Here is a 14,085-nt window from a genome sequence, read left to right as displayed (position 1 = left end):
CTTAGAAGAAGATGCATTGCTTGAGAAGAAAATCACAGCTCATTTTGTAATAGGAACTTTTACTAATGATGCTGTGGGATCCTTCATTTTTCTGCTGGTTTGAATTCTGACCACGTATGCTATAAGTTATAGGATTTTTCTGACTGACAGTGTTGTATTCCCAGCCGCTGATCTGTCAAGCTGTACAGTTACTTGTAATCTGTAGATTAAGACCCTATTGCTGTGTACACCTTTTCCTCTTCTTCTGTCACATGGAAATAATTTCCCAGAAGTCAATCAAATGTTCTGAACTGACAACCTTAGGTCTGTGAAAACTTAAATTTGGGGTGCTGCTGTGACATGTTGGTAAGGTGATGTTCACGGCAGGCTTTTCTCTTGCTCAGCCCTTCCATTTTGCTAGGCTACTGACCAGATAACTATTTTTCTGTGCTTATAGGAAAGCCCGGGCCCATGTGACATATCAGCAGGCAGCACCACCTGCCACAAACATTTTGAAGCCATGAGCTGAGCCCCTCTGAATCATGAGAGCTTAAAAAAACTCATGGATTTTTACAGTTTGCCTGTTGATGTTTGGAGTCCTTACTACTCAGGATTTAAAGGGCTTTTTAGAAACAGGGACCTACCTCTACCTCAGGATGACAGTGCAGTCCCAGCGCCATAGACCTGGAGAGGCAAAAACCGTGAGAGTTGTCAGCAATGAGGATATGCCAGTCAGAGGGTGGCCCTGGCTTCACGAGCCACCCCCGCAGCTTCTGGAACTGATGTCAGAGATCGGCCTCTGGACCACAAGCAGGTCACACATCTGTTCTGCCCAACTGATGCCAAGACCTGGCTTTTTGTGAGCATCCAGGCTCAGCCCCCATACCTTGCTCAGTCAGAGGCCATCTAAAGGACCCCATGAAAGGGCTTGCATCTTAGCTTGCTAAGCATATTTCAGGGAATGGGCTTATGTGCTCTCCCTGAGTCAATGCTCAGAGCTTGCCAACAGGCAGACAAGCCTCAGAGATAGCCTACAGAATTCAGCAAGCTGTTGGATCTAATTCAGCTCCAGCAAGATGCAGGAGACTGGCTCTGAGTGAAGGAATATGCCATTTGCATGTGGCCATTTTTCTAACCAGAAGCTTGTAGGAGGTAATATGAAACAGCCAGGTTTTATCTGATGCCAGAAGATTTGCTGTAACCCAGTATTGCTGCTGTGTGAAGTGGAGGAAGGATGCAGAGTCTGCAGCTCTACCACCAGCCATTTTCAGGGACCTGATGCCACAATCCATCCAGCACATGACTTTCCCCTGAGGCTGTTCCAGGCCATACTAAGCTGCTTTCTTTGGGCTGCTTTCTTCACAAAATGAGAATAACACTGCCAGGCAGGCTGGCTGAAAACCACCCATTGTTGGTTAAGAAAGTGAAAATCCTTGTGTTCCCAACTGTAAATCCCCCAGCTGTCTTTGCTAAGCAAAAGCAGAGAAACACTTAGTCCATCTGTTTCATTCTGGGTAATCTGAATAAGTGCTTTTTTTTCCTAGCAGCCATGAAAATAGTTTTTAATTGTAGTGTCACATGATCAGCAACATTTTCTGTCTAGAACAAGAATTTAAGGTGCTGTTGCAGGAGAAACACAGAAACACATCTCAGTTTGAGCCACTGCTGAAGCAGAGGAACTGACAAGCAAAAATATCGCCCCACCAAACTGGAAGAGCAGCCTGCTTTATGGACAACTTTGGCAAAAGGGCTGGAATCATGAAAATCAAACTCCCTTATCAGCCTTGGAAAAAAGCTCTCATTTTCTTTGTTTCAGGTCTCAGATTAACTCTGTCCCCAAAACACATATTGAAGGTGGGTGGCCACTTCCAGCTAATATAGGTCTTAAAATTATGACCCAATGCATGTTGTCCCTGGCCCAGCCACTCCGATGCTGCTGTCATGTGTTGAAAAGCACAGTAAGGCAAAGCAGCTGGTCTGTCTCTTGTTTCACCATATGGAAAACAATACAAAGGCAAAAGAAAGGAATCAGCATTTAAAGGTCCAGCAGACAGCCACTGCCTGAGGTCTCCTCCTTGTGTCCTCAGGAAGATCTTGGTCTCACTCATCCTCCCTCTGTCTCCAGGTTCAGAACTATGGTAGGGTTTGGTCACCCAGATGCCCAAGTCCTACTTGGCACAAGTCCTGCTTGTGTCATGGCTGAGAATGCTTGCTACCAGCTCTATATTTTCTTTTTCCTACTATATTCTATTTCTCTATTTACTCTTTCTGTTTTGTTTCACTCCTTCTTGTGTCTCCCAGTCCAAAAACCGCTCTTCCACCCTGGAGTAAGGGCTTCTGCCAGGCCCTTCAGACTTTTAGCTATGGGTATCTGTGTCTCTTTTGCCTCCGTTCCTTTTCCCGCCTAAGCTCTTCTTTGAGATACTCTCATTCTTCTTTCTCACACAAACAGGATCCCGGGCTGTGAACTCAATCTGCTTGCATTGATCTGTGGGGAGATTTTTCACTCAGGTTGGTTTCCACGTTTAACGAAGTTCCCACTTCCCTTCCTTCTCTCCCACCATGGGGAGTGCGTGTAAGCACTTATGTTCACTGCAGATTCACAGCCAGATGAAAGCCTGTAGAACTGGAAACTCATAAAAGCAGCAACAGGTAACCAAATAGTTGTCCTGCTCTCATTCCAAAAGAGTGAAGGAATCAGTAAAAAGGTGTCAGGACTAGTTGAGCTACAGCAGGTTCTGCTGTGGGATGGAATGGACAGCAGGACAGGGTCTGGTCCAGCTCTGTTTCACACATTTCTGCCCTCAGGCCTGTACCCCTCGTGTACCCACACACACACTCACACATGCATAGGCTGAGAAATGCCTCTGTAAATGCTGCAAACAAAGCTGCTGGTTGAGATGATTTAATAGTAAATCTAGCTTCTGTTACTAGTAGCCAGGTCTTTTTCCTTTCATTTCAAAGTGATTTTTTTTTTCTTGTCAGAGTTCTTTACATAAAACTCTTCTGTCATTTTCAGTGCTCATATTTTGCATTTTGGATGTCAGTATTTCACTGTAGTTAACACCAAACCTTTACAGTTCTGAGGTAAGCTGGGGTCTGATACAGAAAATGTGCAGTTTCGCATGAATCAGAGTTTTGATTTGTAGCTTTGACAATAGACAAGAGAACATAGGCTCATATGCTTCTATGAGCTCTCAGGAGAAAACAGTATAATGAATAGAGTACACTGGTGATTCACCCTTCCTCTGAGCTGATCTCCCACCTCTTCTGCAGGCTGTAGTGGGCAACAGGGAGCTCTGGTGAGTGCCATGTATTACAGGTGTCTGAACATGTGTAATCACTGCAGATCTAGTGGCACTATTTGTATGAGGATCTGCGTTGGCTTCAAAGCCCCAGCCAAATTCCTTTTCTTATTCCTTAATTCCCTTGGCAGTTTCACCTGGCTACATTATAGGCTATTTCCTCATCAGTGATGGGGAGTTGCCAGAGGTAGCTACGAGCTGGCACAGGTTCACACTCTCCAGCAGGCAAAACTGAGTGAAGGGGAGCCCTCTAGAAGGAAACAAAAGTTGTGGAAGTTAGTTGTTGCAAAGCTGCTGCTATTTCTAAAACTTGGGTGGCGATAAGGTGAAAGGCTGTGGGTAGGGCCTGGGAAGTCAGCCTCTCTTGGAAAGCAGCTTCATTCATTGCTGCTGTGGTTGAATGGTGCTGTACATGTCCCCTTATCTATCCCTGTAACACTACAGAAGCTTTCCACAGGATAAGGACTGAGCATGAAACTAGGGTAACAAGGTAATTTCCTGGGCACTACACAGTCTCTTTATTTCCTGATTCCCCACCACAGCCACTACTGGAAACAGTTGCTGTAGGCACAGCTCTCCGGGCTGAGCAGAGTTGGAACTTGCCTCTTGCTGTGACACAGGCAGTATCTGTCTCAAGGAAGCAAAAGAGAGTTCCCTCCCCTCCCTAGGTCTGTGGGACCACTTACATGCTCTTCCGCCCCACAGGCTGCTAAAGTCACGTATCGCCACAAGTTTCTTCTCATCTTCTTATCCAGTATCTATGAATTTAACTTCTCTAAACTGTAGCTTTGACAGCAATCAGGAGGGTTCACCTTCGCTGAGGTAGTATCCAGGCTGCTGGTGGTGCAGTAGCATAGCCTGCAGCATCTAGTAACCAAGGAACTCCTAAGATCAACTCAAAACAATCTCTGGAAACCATCTCACGCCAGCTGCAGTGATATAAAGTCCTACTAACTGGTTATGTGAACCCTTGGATGGTATTAAGGAATTTGATAATTCACTGCGCCCTCCCAAGCATCCCATCTGGGTGGCACATTGACCCACCACTCTTACTCCTTGTTTAAGTAGCCCCTGTCTAAGATTCTACCCAACTACTGTGTGGAGCCAGGGAGCCAGGGGGTTTGCAGTAGAAACTGGGAAGAACATGAGTGTGCTTCAGGGTGCTGCAGAAGGAAACATGAATATATGAGCAGAGATGAGGGGTAGTCAGCAGGTCCTGTGTGAATATGGTTTGATTTCCCCTTTGGCCAGTGCATCATTCCACGCCACTTCCCACCCTTCACTTCTCCTGCCCCTTGGGAAAGGGGCACATACTTGGAAAAATTCTGCAGCTGGCACATATTTGTCTTCTCCTCACACTTTCAAAAATGATTGTGCTGGAGGAAGGAAACCTCCCCCTCTTTTGCCCCCTCCAGCTGGAAAATCACCTCAAATCTTACTGCCCTTTTTCCTGCTGTGCATCCTGCCAATTAAAACTGGGTCTTGTTATGAACTACAAATAATGTGGCTAAGCCTCTGGCCAGGTTTTTTCTAGTTCAATTCTCATTCTGCCTGTGCATCTGGGTTTGGCTTGTATTTTGTATTCCATGATCAGTTCACCCCTCTCTCATTTCAACTTCAGTTCTTGCTTGCTGTCAGCTTTCCTACTGTTCTTCCTGCATCTACCATGCCATTTTGTTCCTGCTGTTTTCACATGTGGTGGACAAATGGGCTCACTCCCCATTGCACTAGAGATGTTTTAGCCCTGCTTGGTACCTGGAGGGGCCTGTGTTCATTCCCCTATGTACCGATGGCGACGACATATGCATATACCACCTGACTAAGCTAAAGCCTTGTTTGCTTGTTTTGGCTTGCAGGATGTGTATTCTTATGTTTCCATTTGACTGCTCCACAGAAAAATACCATCGACTTGCACTGGACATGACCACCATCAACAGAGGGTCCTTTTCTGTCTCTACAACTCCCTACAGCAATGACTGAGTAACTTGAGTGGGACTGGGTGGCTTCTGCCCACACCTCCACATCTGGCTGTCACAGCCAGCAACCCTAGCTGTACATACAGACTGGGGAACGAGAAGCTGGAAAGCAGTCCCATGGAGAGGGATATGGGGCTTTTGGTCAATGGCAAGTTGAACATGAGCAACAGTATGTCCTGGAAGCCAAGAGGGCCAACCGTGTCCTGGGGTGCATCAAGCACAGCATTGCCAGCCGAGCGAGGGAGGTGATTGTCCCGCTCTGCTCTGCACTGGTGCGGTCGCACCTGGAGCACTGTGTGCAGTTCTGGGCAACACAGGATAAAAAAGATATTAAGCTATTGGAGAGTGTCCAGAGGAGGGCTACGAAGTTGGTGAAGGGTTTGGAGGGGAACCCGTATGAGGAGTGGCTAAAGTCATTTGGTTTGTTCAGCCTGGAGCAGGCTAAGGGGAGATCTTGTGCTGGTCTGCAGCTTCCTCACAGAGGAGGAGGAGGGCCAGGCACTGATCTCTTCTCTCTGATGATCAATGACAGAAGCCAAGGGAATGTCAGAAAGACGTGCCAGGGGAGGTTTAGGTTGGACATTAGGAAAAGGTTCTTCACCCAGCAGGTGGTGGAGCACCCGGGAAGGTGTCACGGCCCCAAGCCTGACAGTGTTCAAGAAGAGACTGGACAACATCCTCAGACACATGGTGTGAACTATAGGGTTGTCATATGCAGGGACAGGAATTGGACTTGATGATCCTTGTGGGTCCCTTCCAACTCAGTACATTCTATGATTCTGTGATAAGGACCACTCTCTGGAAAGGTGTGTAACTCTGCTTAACTGTGGACTCTGAAGGGTCTGGTGGTATACATAAACCTTTTTCTTCGGAGCTTGATACTGGGTTCTCTCCTTTAAGGCCAATCTTTATTTCACTCTTTTGTTTCCTGTTAAGGCAGTTATTGGAAAAAAACCACAAGATTTTCCCTTAGATATTCTTAAATTCAGCAGTGGCCAGGAGATAAACTTGTCCTTGGTCTTTTAGGGCCTTGCTCCTCCAGAGCTGAAGAGCCCCTTGATGTGCTGGATGTCAAATACACCTTGTCTTTCTTTCTGAAGAAGACAAAGCCTTTTAGGAAGTTTCAAAGGCTCTTCTCTCTCTCTTCTATCTCTCTTACTCTCTCTGACACATGCAGTAGAAGTGGTGATGTGTCTGCACATCTTTCCAGCTAGGCTGCAGACTCTACTGGGATGTTTGATACTGCCAGGCAGTGCTGGCTACTACAGAGAGTGCAGTCCACAGGAGCTCTGTTTGCTTTAGTGGCATTACTGCTGTCTCTCTCCCTGACATGTGGAGGGCCCCCACGTAGACTTTTGTCTGTGTTCCACTCAAGCTCTGTCTCACTGTGGAAACACACAGATGCTACACAGCTGCAAAACAGTCCCTGACTCTGTTTTCTCTTTGGTGACTCCTTCTTCCAGCCACTGCTGTGAGTGTGCATTGCTTGCAGCTACCCTGAGGGTCAAGCTGCGTAAGGACAACCATTTTCTGCAAAAAGCAGGTTGTTGTGCACTACCTGGAGGCTCTCGGAGATCTTTTTCATACGCACATTCACAAATTTCTCACTTTCCTCCACACTTTGCAGTGCTCCTGGAGGGAAAGAAGTTGAGAACTGAGGAGATTGCATTTTGCAGTCTGCTGTGCCCTTTTCATACTAATGTATACACGGGACTGATGCCGTGACAGTATGTCAGTAAAGCCATTGTGAGGGCTAAAATCGTTTCCAGACAAAGTGGCAGTCCATGGATCTACATGTCCAGTGACTGGAAAATGCCCTTTCTCTTACATTAATACTGTGAGTAACAAGCCTGCCTCTGCTTGCCTGAGCTTACCTGGGGCAGAGACTGTTTGTGTAGGTGGTGTCCTCTCCTCTTGCATGGCCTGCAGGATGAATCCTCATTTCAATCATAGTGAAGGGACACATGCAGCTGTGGGATGAACTGTCATGAGCAATATGAAGTATGGGGGTGTCACCTTTATTTGAACTTGCTGTGTGCTGTGATACATTTATGATATGGAGGACTGCATGAGCCTGAGAACCAGAATTGTATTAGCTTTTTGTATAAAGCACCAGGTACATCTTACATGCATCCATGCACAGCTATGCCTAACCTTTTTTTCTGATCTATTTAATAATGATCTACAGAATTTCCCTCATTTGCCATCTGTATCTTAATTTTTGTTCTAGTAGCAGCTGTAGCCTCGTTTATTGCTCCAATATGCATAATGGTGAGCAGAGGTGATTGCTATTTCTGGCACAGATGTATGAACCATGGGCCATCTGAAGATAGCCAGTTTTTTTCAGAGACAACAAAAGAGGTTTGCCTTTTCTCTTGATGTTCCTCTATCAACTCTTTCAAATTTTGGCTAGAGAAAAATGCTACAAGATACCACAGCTGGGATGTGGGATGCTATAGCCAGCGGTCTGCAGACACCACGTCCAATGGGGCCAAAGCATGCAGCACTTAGCTGAACTTTGTTCATCTCTCTGTGTTTCAGTGTTCATGTTTCAGCTGAGGGACGAGCAAAGTAGCTCTGGGTACACTCACTTCACACTGACCACCATGGGACGAGATCACTCATGTACATCCTGCAACTGGGAACAGGTCCCTGTGGGCCACTGATGGGGCAGTCACACTGGAAATGTGTTTGTGCCATTACTGGCACAAAGAGAAAAGGACCCTTGAGCCAAGGAGCCTGAGCTCTTAGAAGCAATCAGAGTGCTGGAGGAGGTCTAAACAGGCCCTACAGGCTGCTGAAATAGGCTCCAAAGCTGTTGATCCTGCTCTGTTTGTCAGCACCATGTTCTCCTATTAAAGAAAAAACTGGACACAGGAAGCATCAACACAAGGTGGGAGAATCAAGACCTCAGTCCAATGTACTAATAATACTTAGCACTGTACATCACTGTACTGTTACTTACAAACATTAACTAATACATCCTCACAACACCCCTGCGAGGTAGGGAAGTAGTATTATCCCCAGTGTACAGATGGGGAAAACGAGGCACAGAGAGGCTAAGTGGCTTGCCCAAGATCACACAGCAAGGCATTGGCAGAGCCAAGATAAGAATGGAGACGTCCCTTTTTTCCCACCCCATGCTGCCGCCCACTAGACAGTGTTGCACGTCTGGACATGGGAAACCCAAGAGGTCCCTTCGAAAAGCAATGCCTGGACTTGTTGCCTATTAATAATTTTTATTTGCCTTTAATGAATTATTTCACAGTTTTTCCCTCACACTGTACACCACACTTTCACAGTCCATTCAGCATTCTGTGGTAGCCCACAGCCTTCTCCTCGGGCACTGGGACAGCTCTGCGGGGGGTTATTAGGGTGCTCTGTGCTTTCATTAAGAGGATGTTTAGAAACAGTTTTCACTGGCATTAGACTGGGAGCATGTGAGTTCTTACTGGAGACCGGTAACACACACTGGAGACGCAGGCAGAGGGAACTGATGGTAAAAGGGCATTCGCTATTCCCTGTGAAATGATCAGCAGCTCTCTTGGTTTCTTTAGCTCTTCCAGGCTCCAGTGAACATTGGGAAACTGTTTGTCTCCAACTTGCCTGGTCGGGAAGTCGTTGTTCCAGGGTTGCTTCCCAAAGGGTAATAGGCAGTCAGCTCAGGACCAGAAATGAACCCCAGCATTGCCTACTCCAGATGTGTGACACCGTCTTAAAAAGGTTGGCTGTAGCCATTGTGCTCTCCTGCCACGGGGAAGGGGTATTACCACGACTGGCAAGAAGCCATATCCAGTGTCTAAGTCTCTTTTTTTCAAAACTGGGATTCAATGAAGAGCAAGAGAGAGTGGATGGATGAGGAGATGAGGATGAGGCAGAGCAAACAGGAAAATCCACCAAATGGGCTTCTAGGAAGGAAACGTTCCCCCTTTGGGCACTTCAGCTGAAGCGGCTTCATTTTCACATGGCTTCTTTCTCTCTCTGGGAACATCTGCTGAGCTTCATCTCTGTCAGCTGGATATATCGTATGACATTGGTATCTGCAGGCAAAGAGCACACATACATGTACAGTGGTTATAACTCCCTGTAGAAGACAGAGACACTTTACCTTCATTCTTAGTGCATCACCTGGGAAGCAACACAGCTTCAGTGCTGCCTGCAGGAACAGCATCAGTTGGAAGGGGCTCTGAACCAAACCCTGCAGCTTTGGTTTTGAAAAGCCTGGTCTGATTTGTGCTCACTATCCCTGTTGCTCACAAGCTTACCTCAGCTACTTTTTACCTTCTCACTGGTTACTCTTGGTCAGCACAGTTGAATTTGCACAGTGGAAACTATCCAGGTCATCCCTGCCTGTTCTTGTGGAACAGCACCACCATTGGCTTCCATTCCCTCAGTGCCTGCACACAAGCCCCTAAAGGCATTTTGTGTGCAGTTATGCTCTGTCTTTTCACCCTCCTATTCCTTTTACAGCCTATTTCACCTTTCTCACATTTTTTTTCCATTATGAGTTGAATTGGGAAGAGCATGCTTTACATTCTCTTTGTACCCTTTCTTTCCATAAATTTCATATTTGGAGGTTCTTCCAGCATGACACTATCTGCATTTTTGTCATATGCTGTATGCTGCACACTGCCCTGTCTGTCCTGTCTAATGAAGTTCCTAGGGGCAGGGAACCACTGATTCATCCCTGTAGAGAGCTGTGAGGTCCCAGCACTGTGCAGGTAATAAGCTGAGCCCTATTTTTCCTTCCAGTATTTCAGTGCATCAACACAGCACGCCGAGCATGTAAGTTTTGTTTTACCTCCTGGCCCCAGCAATGAGGGAAACTCTTCACCCTGAAGCACGGGCTGATCGAAATGAGTATGCTTCTCCAGACAGAACAGACCCCATGATTCTGCAGTCACAGTTAATCCTTTCTCAAATCATGTCGATTTACTATCATGAGGATGACTTCCCACACACGTCACCCACACAGTGGCAAAAGCCACATAATATCAGATGCAAGCAAGCAAAAAAATAGCCACTTTCACTTATGTACAGATTGAAAAATGGTTCTTCACTCACAAGCCTTACTAAGGCTCACAGCCTTACTCAGGCAGCCAATCAGGGCCAGATTAGTCCATTTAAGTTATTAGATCCTCAAAAACCAATCTGAAGCGCACTGCAGTCTACAGTCAGAGGGCAATATTGTCTCCTCCTCTTCCAAACAGCTATGTGCCCCACACCAGCTAAGGAAATGAGAAGTGCTTGAACTTTCAAAGAGATGAACAAATTACTGGTAACACATCCAGCACTAGCAACTGTGGGTATCACACCCACCAAATCAATTATGGGTGCAAAGTTTCCTTTAAACACAAGAAGGGGACATCTCTACTTCACCCTCAGCCAGAGCTGGAACAGTGGGAGACGGACTGGCTTCCCTTTCACACAGACCTCTCCACAAATGTGCCATAGGGTAGCAGTGGGCTGTGGCAGTGCTCTTGCAACTTCTCAAGCTGTCTCTGGTGAAGTGGGTCTCCCTACTGAGTCTCTGTAGGTTCAACTACATTATCCTAGTGAGTCCAGAGGGTGGAATTCAGTGATTAAGCTACTTGCCCCGTTTAGGGCATTCTGAAAGATCAAAGAAGTTCTGCTGTTGCTTATGTTAGACAAAGGTGCACCAGCATCCTGGGCTGTTCATGCATTAGCATTTCAAACCAACCCAGCAAATTCTAAAGCAGCTTTTCTTTTTTAAAAAAAAGGATTGGTTTTAGTTGCACAGCCTCCTGGAGCAAAGAAAGTCAGTTGAGGGGGTAGTGCTGAATTTTAGGCCTAAAATACAATCAGGGCACGTGGCAGGCAGGTGACTAACAAGCTGCCAGCAGTGCAAAGGCAGAGCTCATGGCTCACGGCAAGTTCAGAGTCCTGCTGCGCTGCCTGCTCGTCACTGCAGTGTCTCTGCTCTGTGCCCTTCCAGGCTTTGATAGGCTGCAGCCTGGGTAAACATCACTGCTGCAGAGGTTCACACCATTATCGTCTGCCCAGGGCAGGTGACAAGTGACAACTGCGCAGGTATGTTAGGAAATCACACCTGAGTGGGCCTGCAAGGACTCCATGCCTGGCTGAGGGGGCAGAGGTGGTTTTCAGTGGATAACTGGGCAATGAAAGGTTGCCAGCTCCTTCTGGCTTCCAGGTAAGGTAGCTGCTGATGGCACAACTTCACTTACCTGGCAGATTTCCACATACCTGGGAAGCTGGGGCAAAATCAGGTGTAGCCTGATAAGAGGGTGGGAGATACTCCCACTGTGAGCTAGTTATAAATCTCCCAGGCAGGTCTCGGTATGTTTTGCTTGCTTTTTGAGGGCTGCTATTTTGCCAAAGAGAAATGATGAGGGCAGCACTGTTTACAGAAGAGTTAGAGTTTTGTGAGGTGTTTTCCATCAAATAGTATTCTGCCTGCAGAAGTATTTCAAAGCTAAATGTTAATGAAGACTCTCAGCTCTCAGTGAGGAAAAAGTGATCCCCTTCTGCTGATGTGGGAATAACAGGTGAGGACAACTCAGATGAGGGGTCAGACCCATGCAAAGAGATGCTGGTAGAGCTGCAATTGTCTCTGGGGTCTTAGGACCATGCCTGTGCCCTTGTGCAGAGTGACCTCCTGACATTTTGAAGGTCATTTCGAAGGTCATTTCTGCTCCTCCCAATAACTTCAGAGCCCAGTTGCTTATCTGCTGTGCAGACACTGTGATTTGGGTTTTACTCTGAGGACTTCTGAGTTGGAGGTGTTGAGGAAGGCAGCTCCTGAGCTCAGCTGTGATCCTGCTCCATGCAGGATGGGAAATCGGGCATGTATGTGCAGTCTGTGTGATGTCCAGACATGAGCTTTCAGTGCAGGGCCAGCAGAAACTAACCACGTGTGTTTTGATATTACCAGGCCAACTGATGATCTGGTCTAAATCCCAGTCAGGATCTACCTTGATGATGTGGCCCTGTAAATGGGAAAGAGCTGAATAAGGCTTGAAGGTAGGTGAGGTGTACGTTTGGCTGCCCTTCCTGCACCAGCCTCTGGACACAGAGCTCATGGAAGGTTGCATGTATGCTTTGCACAACCTATCAGTGGCTTCACTCTCCCTTAGTAAGGGGGAAAGGTTACACAATTATCTTCTGTTATTTCCATCTGCTTTTGTGATTTTCATTTGGAGGTGGCATAAGAAATCAGGCTAAACCCAACCTTCACCCTTGTCAGACAGTAAATAGCCATAAGGGATTTGCTCTGCTGACAGCCCTTTAGAACAGTAAAATCCTTTGCTAGCTAATTCCTCTTTACTATTTAAAATCTCCCCCACCAAAGAGAAAACTGCTAATGATTTGTGCCAAAAACATTCCTTGTTAGGAAAAAAACCCAAACAAACAACCAAATAAACCCCAAAACACCACACAGAACACAACTGTAATAATAACCAAGTGTGTTTACCAGTGAGCCTAGTGAAACCCCAGGTAAAGAGAAACAATTGTATTTTGCAGATGGAGACACTGACTTATTCCAGGTCACATAAATATTCTTGATAGCGTTACCTCATTACTACTGCTGTGTTTTAACAGCTGCATCCTTTCTTACTGTATGCATTCAGTTCTTTCCCCCTGAATACCCTTCACGTTTTCCATAATCATAAATAAAACAGTGGAACAGTGGCCTTGAATGGTCTAACAATAGCAGGGAAGAGTCTCTGATGCAGAGCTGAAGGCCAGAACTGGTTTTTTTGTATACATTAAGGGCCTTTGGGGATACTTTCTGGTATGTTTTTGCAGCAAGCTGTGGTATTTTAAACTGTTGCTGTTGAATAAATTAGTATTTATTTCAAGAAGCAATGAGAAATACCAAATAAACAGTATAGAGGGGTGGGGGGAAGCACAGAAATACATATTTTTAAAAAGGAAGCAAAGTGGTTCAGCTAAAAGGACTTTTTCACATCTGAGCCTAGTCAGAAACTCAAGGTTAGGATAATGTCTTGTTTTCCACTGACTATTTTTTCTCTTGCATAGGCTTCTCCATTTCCTGGTTCTGGCAAAGGCTGAGAGCAGAAGGGCACGCTGTAAACTAAAATAGGCTAAACTGAGCTTTTAAGCACATTTGCTCAGGGGGTGTGGGGTGCACAGCTGTGCTGTCGGATTGCCCGGAGCCCATGGCCAAGTGCCGCAGATGGGACCAGGCAGCCTTATGGGGCTGGAAGAGCAACAAGACCCCACAGACCTTCCCTGGTGCTCCTCCAGGACACAGCCACCGCAGGAGCCTTGCAGAGCCGGCGCCTGTAGGACGCAGAGCATCTCCCTTGCCACCTCTTGTTCCATGAACATCAGCTCCACTGTTCTCTGCCAGGGCCCAGGTTCACTCCTGTTTCATGCTCAGTTCTCTCTTCCCTCTCCGGTTCAGGCAGAAGAGCTGCTCTGTGGGATTTTCCTTGCACATATCTTCCATTTTGCTTTCTTACAATCCTCTAATTTTTCTTTGAGTATTATTTAATATTTCTTTGAGAACTGAGAAATTACTTTCTTTTCACATAAATGGTTTACACAATAGTGGGGTTTTACATCTCTGTTAGGCGGTTCTCTGAAAAATAAAAGCACCATTGTGGCCTTCTGCATGCCTTCTGAGGTTGGGTAGGTCAGCACAAAGGTGGCAAGGCTAAGTTGTTCACATATATAACTTCTTGGCTGTCCCAAAACGAATTGTTGGGTTTTGACAAGTGGATGACAGATACTTGGCTGATTTCATAGTAAAAGTTGAACCATCCTTATGAATACTTTGTGAGTAAATGTCTGTGTCTCTGGTCAAATTACAACACTAA

General features: G+C 46.2%; 2 protein-coding genes across 2 annotated transcripts in view; one reads left to right on the top strand and one right to left on the bottom strand.

Moving 5' to 3' along the window:
- MAP3K9 (mitogen-activated protein kinase kinase kinase 9) overlaps window positions 1-14,085 on the top strand; it is a 100,211-nt gene that overhangs the window by 84,980 nt on the left and 1,146 nt on the right. The gene's annotated exons all lie outside the window — the stretch shown is intronic.
- Window positions 8,127-14,085, bottom strand: part of TTC9 (tetratricopeptide repeat domain 9) — a 30,147-nt gene continuing 24,188 nt past the window's right edge. Inside the window, exon 3 of the mRNA XM_082059314.1 lies at window positions 8,127-9,300. Within this exon, the coding sequence (XP_081915440.1) occupies window positions 9,221-9,300 (80 nt within the window). The 3' untranslated portion in view covers window positions 8,127-9,220. The remainder of the gene's footprint in view (window positions 9,301-14,085) is intronic.

The sequence above is a fragment of the Streptopelia decaocto genome, assembly GCF_964273445.1.
Source record: "Streptopelia decaocto genome assembly, chromosome: 7".
In the NCBI taxonomy this organism is placed as follows: domain Eukaryota; kingdom Metazoa; phylum Chordata; class Aves; order Columbiformes; family Columbidae; genus Streptopelia; species Streptopelia decaocto.
Note: the sequence above shows the minus strand (reverse complement) of the source record. Positions and strands in the feature narration are given on the sequence as shown.